A 12,383-nucleotide genomic window follows, 5' to 3' on the forward strand; every position below is an offset into this window, starting at 1 on the left:
TTGGTGCCCTCCCTCCTGGTGCCTTCGCACCTGGCCCTAAACCTCATAGCCTGAGCCATGGGCACCGTACTTTCCTTTTAAAACTTGGGCTCCCGCCCGCTCAGGGGGCCGGTTACCTCCTTTTGATCAGCATGGGTGCCGGGGCCGCTCACGGCACCGCTCCGGTCCGGCTGAGAGCCGGCCTGAGTCGCACAGACTCCTGGGCATGCTTCTCGCGGTCTGAGTCCCAGCGGGGCTGGCACTTGGAGAAGGAACGTGGCTTCTCTGGACACAGGGCGCTTGTCTAAGCACGTCCAGCAGCCGGCACCTGGCTATGCAGGCCCTGGGCTGCTCGTGGCTCCGAGCAGCGTCCACTCACGGGTCAAGGTGTGTGGGGAAAGCCAGAGCCGGTGGGGAGGCTCGGGCCTGTGCTTGCTTGGCTTTACCGAGGGCTGCCCCACCTCCCCGGTGGCCGAGCGGTCTCAGGCTAGCAGGTCCAGGGGGGTCCATTCATTTCCGACCACGCTATTTTTACACTGAGAGCTCTTAGGGCAGTGGGGAGTCAGGCCCAGCATCCAGGTCACCCCACGAAGGCCAAGGTCCAGGGCTTCTCCCTCGGAGGCAGGAAGCAGGGCAGCGTTCGGTGCAAGCCCTCACTAGATGTGCAAAAGGGAAGCGTGATTCTAGGTTAGAGTTTACACAAATGGGGACTCGGAGCGCCTCCCTTTGTTTCTTCCAAGTCTGTGTACAAGCGTTCTCAGAGGCCAGGGCTCGCTGGGCAGGAGGGAGTGCCTTAGTGGGGGCGCCTCAGACCCCCGCGCCTGCTCACCCGCCCGGACAGGGAGGCGCTGCCGTGGCCAGCTGCCGGGCCCGGACAGCAGTGGCACTCCAACTTGTGCGCCTCCTGTGCTCACAGGTCCTGCTTGGCCACCCGCCTCCGTACGCTGTGGATGTCACCGCCCCGGCCCCCACGGGGCCCACTCCTGCCGCCGTCCTCTCCCCGCCTGTGCCAGAAGGGCTGCCCCCCGCTGCCCCTGAGCGCCTGCCGCAGCTCCCCAGCTCGCAGGCCCCTGCGCCCATGGCTGCGACTTCGAGCTTGCCTGTCCAGGCCACTGTGCTGCCCCCCGCCAACCTGCCCCTGACCAGCGGGCCAGGGCTCTCCGGCCTCAGCTCGGCCGTCCAGCTGACCGTGGACTTGGCTCCCGAGGTGTGTGGGCCGGGCCTCCCGCACGGCCCCTTGATGCCTGCCCTGTGCCGGTCTCAGCCCTAGGCGTGGGGAGGCGGGGTGTGCGCGTTGGGACACATGTTGCCTGCTCACCGGCCTCTGCTGTCCCCAGACGTCAGTTTCCTCAGATGCATTCCAGGTGGAAGGTGTGGGTTCTTTACAAGCCCTGTGGGCGGTGTGCTTCCTTGTGGGGATGGCCAGAGGGGATTAGTGTGCTTGGGAAGGCTTCTAGGGATCAGCCTGGCTCCAACAAGGGGAAACCCTCACTCGCTGCCCTCTGTCGTCTGCTCGCTTCGGGCAGGAGGGCGGGGCGGGCCCGGGCTATGGGAGCTGTGACCCTTCCTGTGTTTATTTCAGGAGCAGGCCTCCGAGGACGCGCAGCCTGGCCTGCAGAGCTGTGAGAGGTACGGCCAGCCGGCCCGCGGCCATGTCACGGGGACCCGCCTGCCCGGCCCCTCACGTGGCAGGGCTTGACATCAGTGGGGCCTTCCTGAGTGCTGGGCCCCGGGAGCCTCCGGGTCCTGGCCAGCTCGTGCTGGAGTTTGGCTGTCCGATGGCCCGGGCTGTGTCCTGGTCCTGGCTGGTCTGTGTGCGAGGGTTTCCAGGTGCTGATGGGGAGGAGACTGGGAGGGCAGGGCCCACACCCCGTCCCCGTGGCTCCCAGGCATGGGCGTGTGGAGTTTTGGAGGGAACTGGTTACAGGAAGTAACCCTATGTCCCACCCTCTTGGTAGGTCAGCACCAACCTCACTGCTCTGCAAGTTCTCCTCAAACTTGCAGCAAACCACATGGTGGGCATGTTTCTGTTGCTTTTGCACAGATAGGGAAACTGAGGCATGGGAGAGGATTGTTTGTGAATTTTGTGTTTACCACGAGGAGGCTTGCTTGATAGGACAGGAGGCCTAGAGGACAAGGTCCTGGGTCAGAAAGCCCCCGTGTCCCTCGCCACCATGGTGCTGCCCAGGCCGGCAGGCAGGAGGGCCCCGTGCAGGGGTGCCCGTGGGGCTGGGCTGGCTGCAGCCCTCCGGTGGTCTAGCTGAGCTTCCTGCGGGAGCCGGTGTGCCGTCGTTTTCAGGGGTGAGTAACCCTGGTTTCCTGACAGCTACGGAGGGTCTGACGCCCCTTCTGGGAGGGAGCTGAGTGACAGCGGGGACGGCACCTTTGGAGCAGGGAGGCTGGAAGGCAGGCCGGCCCGGAAACACCACCGCAGGTCCACACGCATGCGCTCCCGCCCGGAGAGGCTCAGCCGGCCCCGGCTGACCATCCTGAATGTGAGGAGGCAGCGGGGGAGGGGGCGGGAGCTCCCACCTGGTCTGCAGGTGTGCAACACCTGGCCCCCCGCCCCGGCCCGCGGGTGTGCAACACCTGGCCCCCCGCCCCGGCCCACGGGTGTGCAACACCCGGCCCCCCGCCCCGGCCCGCGGGTGTGCCCCGGCCCGCGGGTGTGCAACACCTGGCCCCCCGCCCCAGTCCACGGGTGTGCAACACCTGGCCTCCCCGCCCCCCCGCCCCGGGCCCGTGGGTGTGCAACACCTGGCCCCCCGCCCTGGGCCCGCGGGTGTGCAACGCCTGGTCCCCCGCCCCGGCCCACGGGTGTGCAACACCTGCCGCCCCTCCCCACGACCCCGGGTGTGCAGCACCTGGCCTCCCCACCCCCCTGCCCTGGGCCCGCGGGTGTGCAACACCTGGCCCCTCCCCCTCGCCCTGGTGTGCAACACCTGGCCCCCCACCCTACCCCCCGCCCCGGGCCAGCCGGTGTGCAACACCTGGTCTCACTGTCCTGGACCTGCAGGTGTGCAACACAGGCGACAAGATGGTGGAGTGCCAGCTGGAGACACACAACCACAAGATGGTAACGTTCAAGTTCGACCTGGATGGGGACGCACCTGACGAGATCGCCACCTACATGGTACGTGGTGTCTGCCAGGTGATTGTGTCGGCGGCCCTGCCTCTGGGTTGGCCAGGCTGCCTCCTCCAGGCCCTTTGGGCACTTGGCTGCCAGCCCCTTGTTGCCAGCCTTCCCTGTCCTGCAGCTTCAGCAGTGGCTGCTGGGTCTGGGTCCCCGCGGGCTGCTGCTCAGGCCTCGGCTTCTCTTGCTGAACGGTGCAGCCCTGAGCTGAGGCCAGGCCGCCGCCGCTTCTGCCCCCGGGTTTAGTGCAGAGCAGAAGCAAGCAGGCCACTTGGTGGAGATCTGCAGGCCCACGTTCAGCGCTGCTGTGCCCCGCGAGTTCCACGCAGGGCTGCGTGCGCCCGGGAGCCCCCAGGGCAGGGCTGCGTGTGCCCGGGAGCCCCCAGGGCAGGGCTGCGTATGCCCGGGAGCCCCCAGGGCAGGGCTGCGTGTGCCCGGGAGCCCCCAGGGCAGGGCTGCGTGTGCCCAGGAGCCCCCAGGGCAGGGCTGCGTGTGCCTGGGAGCCCCCAGGGCAGGGCTGCATGTGCCCGGGAGCCCCCACGGCAGGGCTGCTTGTGCCCCATGAACCCCCAGGGCAGGGCTGCGTGTGCCCAGGAGCCCCCAGGGCATGGCTGCGTGTGCCCCATGAACCCCAGGGCAGGGCTGCGTGTGCCCGGGAGCCCCCAGGGCAGGGCTGCGTGTGCCCGGGAGCCCCCAGGGCAGGGCTGCATGTGCCCGGGAGCCCCCAGGGCAGGGCTGCGTGTGCCCGGGAGCCCCCAGGGCAGGGCTGCGTGTGTCCCATGAGCCCCCAGGGCAGGGCTGTGTGTGCCCCATGAGCCCCCAGGGCAGGGCTGTGTGTGCCCCATGAGCCCCCAGGGCAGGGCTGCGTGCGCCCGGGAGCCCCCAGGGCAGGGCTGCGTGCGCCCGGGAGCCCCCAGGGCAGGGCTGCGTGTGCCCGGGAGCCCCCAGGGCAGGGCTGCGTGTGCCGTTGCAGGTGGAGCACGACTTCATCCTCCAGGCCGAGCGGGAGACGTTCATTGAGCAGATGAAGGATGTCATGGACAAGGCGGAGGACATGCTCAGTGAGGACACGGACGCCGACCGTGGCTCCGACCCGGGGGCAAGCCCGCCGCCCCTTGGCACCGGCAGCCTGAGTGCGGGGGAGGTGAGCTGGGGCGCCTGGGAGGGCGGGGCCTGGCCCCCCACTCCGGGCCCTGCAGGCAGCAGCCACCGCCCTCCTGCGGGAGAGCCTGCGGGGCAGCGTGGGGGAGGTGCCCGGCGCCGAGGCCGCGTGCTCCGTCTGCGGGGCCTGACCGCCGCCTTCACCTCCCTCAGGAGAATGGCCAGTCCCGAGCCAACGCCCCGGTGTATCAGCAGAACGGTATGTGCCTCCTGGGCCCTAAGCTCGGGTCCCTGCTTCCTCCCGCCGCGTGTGACAGGGCCCCCGGAGCGTGTCTGGGGTTGTTGGACCGTGCAGTGACCTCGCCCATGTCCTCCCTGTCTGGGCCAGGTGTTGAGAGGGTGGCATAGATTCCCGCTGCCTGCTGGCCTCCTGCTGGCCGTGCCCCTTCAGTGACCGTCCCTCGGGTGTCCTGGGAATAAGCCGGCGTTGGGAGTGCTTGTTGGGGCCCCAGGCTGCCAGGAGGAGCCGTGCGTGGCCCTCAGGGTGAGACGATCCCCGGGCGGCCCATGGCAGTGGGCCCGCGGCGAGGGCCCGGGAGAACGCGCTCGCTCTCACAGCTGCCCTTGTCCCGCCCGCAGTCCTGCACACGGGAAAGAGGTGGTTCATCATCTGTCCGGTGGCCGAACACCCAGCTGCAGACGCCCCCGAATCTTCGTCCCCCCTTCCTCTGAGCTCCGTGCAGCCAGAAGCCAGCCCAGGTAGGACAGCCGCCAGGCCGCCCTGCACGGCTCCACGCGTCTCGGCTCAGTGCCAGTGCGGTGGGCCCCGCTGAAGGCAAGGAGCTGGCCCCGCACCACCCCCAAGCCCAGAGCCACCCTCGGAACCATGTCACCGGTGTCTGTGTCTGTGCGGTGTCTGTCTGTAATCCCTTCTCTTATTCATCCCGCCCGCCAGCTCCCCTCCCCGCTGACAGCGGTCCGCCCGTCTCTGTGAGTCTGCTCCTATTGTGTTTATTTTGTTCATCAGGTTCCAACACACGGGAGATCATGTGGTTCGTGTGTTGCTCTGACTGACTCATTTCACTTGGCATGACACTCCCCAGGTCCCTCCATGCCATGCCAAAGGCGGTTCCTTCTTTTTAAAGGCTGAGTAGTGTTCCGTGGTGGGCTGTGCCACACGCCTTTACACTGACCACGATGGCCCGTGGCTGCTCCCAGGTCTTGGCTGTTGTAAATGACACTGTGATGAACAGTGTGTGCGTGCATTCTGTCAATCGTGTTTCTGGTTTCTTTGGATATATTCCCGATATTGAATCACTGAGTCATAAAGCAGTTCCATTTTAGATTTTTTGAGGAAACTCCATACTGTTTTCCATAATGGCTGCACCAGTCTGCATTCCCACCAGCAGTGTACAAGGGTTCCCTTTTCTCTGCATCCTCGCCAGCACTTGTCATTTGTTCATTTGTTGATGTAGCGATTCTGACGGGTGTGAGATGGTACTGCATTGCCGCTTTAATTTTCATCTCTCTGATGATCAGTGACTTTGAGCATGTTTTCATATGACTCTTGCTATCTATATGTATGTCCTCTTTGGAGAAGTGTCTACTCATGTCCTGTGCTGACTTTTAGTTGGATTGTTTGTTTGTTTATTTATTTTTTAAATATATTTTATTGATTTTGTACAGAGAGGAAGGGAGAGAGATAGAGAGCTAGAAACATCGATGAGAGAGAGTCATCGGACAGCTGCCTCTTGCACACCCCCTACTGGGGATGTGCCCGCAACCAAGGTACATGCCCTTGACCGGAATCGAACCTGGGTCCCTTCAGTCCCCAAGTCGACGCTCTATCCATTGAGCCAAACCGGTCTCGGCTGTTTATTTTTTTGTTGTTGAGTTGTAAAAGTACTTTATAAATTTTGGATATTAACCTTTCATCAGATTTATTATTAACAAATGTGTTATCTCATTTAGTGGTTGTCTTCATTTTGTTGTTGATTTCCTCTGTGCAAAACTTTATTTTTTAAATGTCACTCTACTTTTAAAAAAATATATATGTTTTTATTGATATTAGGGAGAGTGAGAGAAAGATACAAACATCAATGAAGAGAGAGAATGACCCATCGGCTCCCTCCTGCTTCTCCCCTCCTGGGAATTGAGCCTGCAGCTCGCGCATGTGCGCTGACCTGGAATTGAACCTTGACCTCCTGGTTGATGAGTTGACACTCACCCACTGGGCCACACTGGCTTTTTAGTCTTGTGCAATACCATTTCTATATTTTTTTCTTTTGTTTCCCTTATCTGAGGTGATATATCAGAAAATATATTGCTATGAGAAATGTCCAAGATTTAACTGTGTATGTTTTTTTCCCCCCAGGATTTTTATCATTTTGAGTCTTACATTCAAGTCTTTAATCCACCTTGAGTTTATTCCTGTGTAAGGTGTAAGTTGGTGGTCTAGTTTCGTTATTTGCATGTATCTGTCTGGTTTTCCCAACACCATTTATTGAAGAGACTCTTTACCCCGTTGTATGCGCTTGCTTCCTTTGTCAGGTATTGGTTGACCATAAGCTGTGGGTTTATTTCCGGGCTCTCTATTCGGTCCCAGTGACCTCTATGCTTGTTTTTATGGCCTACCAGGCTCTTAGGCCTTGTAGTGTAGTTCGATATCAGGTAGCATGATTCCTTCAACTTTGTTCTTCTTTTCTCAAGATTTCTGTTGTTATTTGGGCTCTTATGTGGTTCCATACACACTTGCTGTCTTCTTCTTTTTTTTAATTTATATTTATTGTTGAAAGTATTACAGATGTCTCCTCTTTTTCCCCCATTGACCTTCCCAGGCCTTCACCATTTGCACTTAATGTGATGACAGGAATTGTGTTGAATTTGTAGATTGTTTTACATTTCAGTGATGCTAATTATTTCTATCTATAAATACTATATGTGCTTCCATTTATTTGTATCTTCCTTAGTTCCTTCAGTGTCTTAATAATTTTCTGAGTATAGGGATTTTACCTCCTTGGTTAAATGTATTCCTTTTTTTTTTTTTTTTAATGCAATTGTAAACGCAGTGTTTTCTTAGTTTCTCTTTCTGATAGTTCATTACCTATATATATAAAACCCTAATATGCAAATAAACCAAACAGTGGAACAATGGAACAACCTGTCACTATGACATGCGCTGACCACCAGGGGGGCATGCGTGGAACATGGTGGGTGTCAACTGCAGCGGGATGATGGAGCAGGTGAGCAGGAGCGCCAGACCAAGATGGGGCGCTGGTAGCTGTCATCGGGGCGAGCCTGTGGTGGTTACTGAGAATTCTTTGCTTCTGTGCACCATGGTTCCACTGGCGCTCGCACCTGCCCTGCTTGTGCTTGCACGTACTGCTGGCTCCCAGCACTGGTCTCGATCGCTGGGCGCTATCACTGGGTGTGAGCAGCGGCTGCCAGCCCCAATCGCCCCTCAGGGCTTCACCTCCCCCTGCTCCTGAGGGGCGATGGAGCCAGCATCCGCCACTTGCCGTCACAGCAGGTGCAGTAGGGCTGGGCGCCATCAGCGTGTGGGAGTGATGGCAGCAGAAGCGGGGCTGCCGGCAGATGGGACTGGGGCCGGGGCGGGAGGGGCTGGCAATACAGAGGATGGGCTGAGACCCGCCTTTGTGCCTACCACAGCCTCTTGGCCACAGTTCCTTTCAGGGCGCATGAATTTGAGCACTGGGCCCCTCGTTGGTGTATAAAAAGGCAACTGATTTCTGAGCATACGTTTTGTTCCCTGCTACTTCACTGAGTTCATGTATCAGTTCTCGTAGTTTTGAGTAGAACCTTTAGGGCTCTCTATATACAGTTTCTTGTGTGTCATCTACAGAGAGTGACAGTTTCTTTTCCTCCTTTCCAATTTGGATGCCTTTTATTTCTTCTTCTTGTCTGATCGCTGTGGCTAGGACTTCCAGTGCTGTGTTGAATAAGAGGACATCCCTTTCTTGTTCATAATCTTAAGGGAAAAGCTTTTAGTTTTTGCCCATTAAGTCTGATTTTGGCTGTCGGTTTATATATATGGCCTTTATCATGTTGAGGCATGATCCATCTATTTCCACTTTGCTGGGAGTTTTTTTTTCTCCTTTTTATAAATGTATACTGGATTTTATCAAATGCTTTATCTGCATCTATTGACATAGTCATGTGATTTTTATCCTTCATTTTGTTTATGTGATGCATCACAGTTATTTATTTACAAATATGGATACAAGTACCCACTTTGCATCCCCCAAGTAAATCCCACTTGGTCCTGGTGTATAGTATTTTTAATTTATTGCTGAGTCAAATTTGCTAATATTTTGTTGAGAACTTTAACATCTATGCTCATCGGGGAGATTGGCCTATGGTTTTCATTCATTGTAGTGTCCTCACCTGCGATGGCATTGGAGTAACGCTGGCCTGGGGAAGTGAGGCTGGGAGCCTTCCCTCCTCTTGAGTTTTTGAATAGTTTGAGAAGGACAGGTGTTACTCTTCTTTGAACGTTTGGTAAAATTCACTTATAAAGTCATCCAGTGGAGGACTTTGTTGGAAGTTTTTTGGTTATTGCTTTGATTTTGTTATTTGTAGTCAGTCTGTTCAGATTTTCTGTTTTTTCTTTTTTTAATATAGTTTTATTGATTTCAGAGAGAAAGGGAGAGGGAGAGAGGGAAGGAAACATCGATGATGAGAGAGAATCATTGATTGTCTGCCTCCTGCATGCCCCCCACTGGGGATTGAGCCCTCAACCTGGGCAGGTGCCCTGACCGGGAATTGAACCATGACCTCCTGGTTCACAGGTTTATGCTCAACCACTCGTCACCACAGCAGGGCTTCTGTTTCCTCTTGATTCAGTTTTGGAATTTATCCATTTCATCTAGATTTTTCAGTTTATTGACATATAGCTTTTTATAATATTTTCTTACAATCTTGGTTGTCTTGTTAGTTGTTACTTCCCTTTCATTTCTGATTCTCTCAGAAATTTGGGTTCTCTCTCTCTCTTTTCCTTGATGTTAAAAATTTGTTCATTTTGTTTATAGTTTCAGAGAGCAGCTGTTGGTTTCATTGTTCTTTGTACTATATTTTAGACTCTGTTTTATTTATTTCTGCTGTTATCTTTATTCCTTCTGATCAGTTTGGGCTTTGTTTCTTCTTTTTGTAGTTTATTTAAGAATAAAGTTAGATTGTTTACTTGAGATTTTTCTTATTTCTTGAGGCAGGACTATACTCTTCTGAAGGTTTCTCTCAGGACTGCTTTGCTGTGTCCTATAGATTTGGGGTTGTTGTGTGTTCATTTTCATTTGTTTCAAGGTAATAATGGCCTCAGAGTGCAAGAGCAGTGATCCTGATGATTCAGATATACTGGATAGAAGCTGTACATTGCTTTCTTTAAGTGAAAAGGTGAAAGTTCTTGACTTAATAAGGAAAGAATAAAGATCATATGCTTAGGTTTCTAAAGTCTGTAGTAAGAACAAATTTTCTATCTGTGAAGCTGAAGAAGGAAAAAGAAATTAGTGCTAGTTTGCTGGGAGCACATTCATAAAACTTTTCTAACTTTTATTACAGTATATTGCTTTTGTTAATTCTCACCTGGGGATATTTTTCCACTGTTTTTTTGTTTTGTTTTGTTTTGTTTCTTTTAGAGTGAGTAGAAGGGAGAGGGAGAGACAAAGAGAAACTGATGTGAGAGAGACACATCAACTGGTTGCCTCCCACACATGCCCTGACCAGGGCTGGGGATCAAGCTTGCACTTGAGGCATGTGTCCTTGACTAGAATCAAACTCAGGACCATTCAGCCCATGGGCTAATGCTCTATCCACTGAGCCAAACTGGCTAGGGCCAGTATATTTTAATTGTTCTATTTTATTATGCTGGGTTTTTAAAAAATATATATTTTATTGATTTTTTTTACAGAGAGGAAGAAAGAGGGATAGAGAGTTAGAAACATCAATGAAAGAGAAACATCAAACAGCTGCCTCCTGCACACCCCCTACTGTGGATATGTCCACAACCAAGGTACATACCCTTGACCGGAATCGAACCCGGGACCTTTCAGTCCGCAGGCCAACCTCTATCCACTGAGACAAACCTGTTTCGGTATGCTGTTGTTTTTTATCTCTTGCTGCACTTAATTATAAATTAAGTTTAAACAGGTATGTTACGTATAGGAAAAAACAGAGTGTATCTAGGGTTTGGTACTGTCGGCAATTTCAGGCATCCACTGGGATCTGGCGGTTTGTCCTATGCAGTGGAACTACTGTGCGTTTAGGAAGAATATCTGTTAATCATGTTAAATATTTTACCATCTGTTCCCAGCAACTTCCATTGTGTCTTTGAAGATTTCCCCCAAAAGCGAACAAGTTAGCCTGCTAAGCCCTAAAGTGGCCACCAACAGGCTGGGGAAGGCCTGGCCCGCCCCCAGAGGGCCGGAGGGGAGCAGCACTGCCCGCAGGGGCTCGGTCTTAAGAGAACGTGTTTGCGTAGTACTTTTTCATTTTGATACAGCCAGTCAGTTGGGGAAGAAAAGCCCTTACACAATAAATCTGACTTTCAGTATGGTTTAGTGATTAAAGGACATGCCAGCAGTTAAACTCTAATTCTTCATCTATGCACCAACCTCGGGAAACCTTCCAGGGCAAGTTTCTTTATAAATAAACGAAAAAGGAGGTGGCCACCTCCAGGGATGGCAGATCTATTGATTTGGATCAACTGTTCACTGAGGATGACCAAGCAAGTTGGATGAAATATAAAGCTCACCCATGACGGTGTCTGGGAAATCTGCAGACTGTGGAGAATGATCCATGAGGTCCAGAGAGGGTGGAGCCTGGGCTGTGCGCCAGTACTGGTCTGTTCCCCAGGGCGTTCTCCATTTTTGCAGGATGGCTGAAAGGTTGAGCACTGGCCTTCACCAGCCTGGGGGAAAGGGCCAGAACTGGCTGCCAGGAGGCTCCCTGCCTGGAACACGGGGCTGGAGAACAAGGACGCGGAAATGAGGCAAAGAGAGGGCCGCTTCTGAGCACGGTACCCTCATGAAGGTGATTTCCGAATGCCGTGTGCTCAGGCAGAAGCACAGAGGCTCTTTTTATGCAAAGGTGACGCCATTCTGGACCCAGCATTTGGCACATCGTAAGAAGTAACAGGGCAGAAAGTCCTGCTCTGGATTAGATGGTGAATACACATCTCATCACCCCTTTCCTCCATGAACCTAACGAACCGAACCCGGGCCCATCGATGCAGGGCACAGATCTTTGCAGACTCAGGAAATCCATAGCAGAGGCAGGATGGGAAGCTCCCAGAATTCCAAGTCCCATAGAGCTGGTGGCGAGCTTACTATTTTCCCTCTGGTGCCTCCTGACCTTGGCTCAGGGCAGTGTGAAGATGCGGTGAGCTCTGGTTGCAGACAGAAGCTCCGGGCGAGGCCCTCTGGTTTCACTCACAGACGGAATGGGTACTTCTCAAGCTCTGAGAGAGGCGTGGGGTCCCTCTTGTCTCTCCTTCCCTCTCCTCTCTTCTCCTCAGCTCACAGGAAGTTCTGAGGGGCAGCACTAGGCAGCAGGAGGCAAACCATGGGAGGGGAGAGCCTTCCTCTCCATTGGGTGGAGCTGGGGCTCAAGGAACTCATTACTTTGTTTCTCTCTGACCTCCTGCCTCTCACACTATGAGTGGATGGTTTCTCTCCAGAGGTCTGTAATGGAAGTTCCAGGGAACCAGGAAGTGCCAGGGCAACTATGGAAGGAGGAGCTTGGTAAAGCAGCTTGATAAGGTGCATGCATGGTTCTGACCTGAATTAGCATCTACAGAACTTTGAGAACTGAGCTAGTAGATGGACTCTCACCATGGTCCTAAACTGGCCCCCGGATGATGTACACATTTTGGATCAGATTAGTACAGGGGAGACACAGATAATTGAACTGACTGTGTAGCCACAGCTCATAGAAAGCCGGTTGCAACTTGCAGCTTAAACTTAGCCAGGTCAATTGGCTGCCAAAGCAAAAATAACATTTCCATAGGATTTAAACAGTCATAGAATTTCATAATATTAGCAAAATCCAGTCTAATCCAACCGAACCAATGCAATCCAAAAGTATTTGTCAAGTGAAGAACCATAGAAATGTCAACTTGCATGAATAAAAGACACCCATCACATGATAATGGCAAGAT

The 12,383-nt window shown here is 54.2% G+C and overlaps 1 protein-coding gene across 12 annotated transcripts in view; it reads left to right on the top strand.

The window, feature by feature from the left end:
- The window catches only part of WNK2 (WNK lysine deficient protein kinase 2), a 120,967-nt gene that overhangs the window by 57,013 nt on the left and 51,571 nt on the right, over positions 1-12,383 (top strand). For all 12 annotated transcript variants that reach the window (XM_045578758.1, XM_045578760.1, XM_045578763.1 and 9 more), the window contains 7 exons: positions 896-1,186; positions 1,562-1,608; positions 2,306-2,474; positions 2,996-3,112; positions 4,086-4,256; positions 4,427-4,472; positions 4,853-4,972. In XM_045578758.1, coding sequence (XP_045434714.1) covers positions 896-1,186; positions 1,562-1,608; positions 2,306-2,474; positions 2,996-3,112; positions 4,086-4,256; positions 4,427-4,472; positions 4,853-4,972 — 961 coding nt within the window. The remainder of the gene's footprint in view (positions 1-895; positions 1,187-1,561; positions 1,609-2,305; positions 2,475-2,995; positions 3,113-4,085; positions 4,257-4,426; positions 4,473-4,852; positions 4,973-12,383) is intronic.

This window comes from Pipistrellus kuhlii, unplaced genomic scaffold (genome assembly GCF_014108245.1).
Source record: "Pipistrellus kuhlii isolate mPipKuh1 unplaced genomic scaffold, mPipKuh1.p scaffold_m20_p_102, whole genome shotgun sequence".
Taxonomy (NCBI): Eukaryota; Metazoa; Chordata; class Mammalia; order Chiroptera; family Vespertilionidae; genus Pipistrellus; species Pipistrellus kuhlii.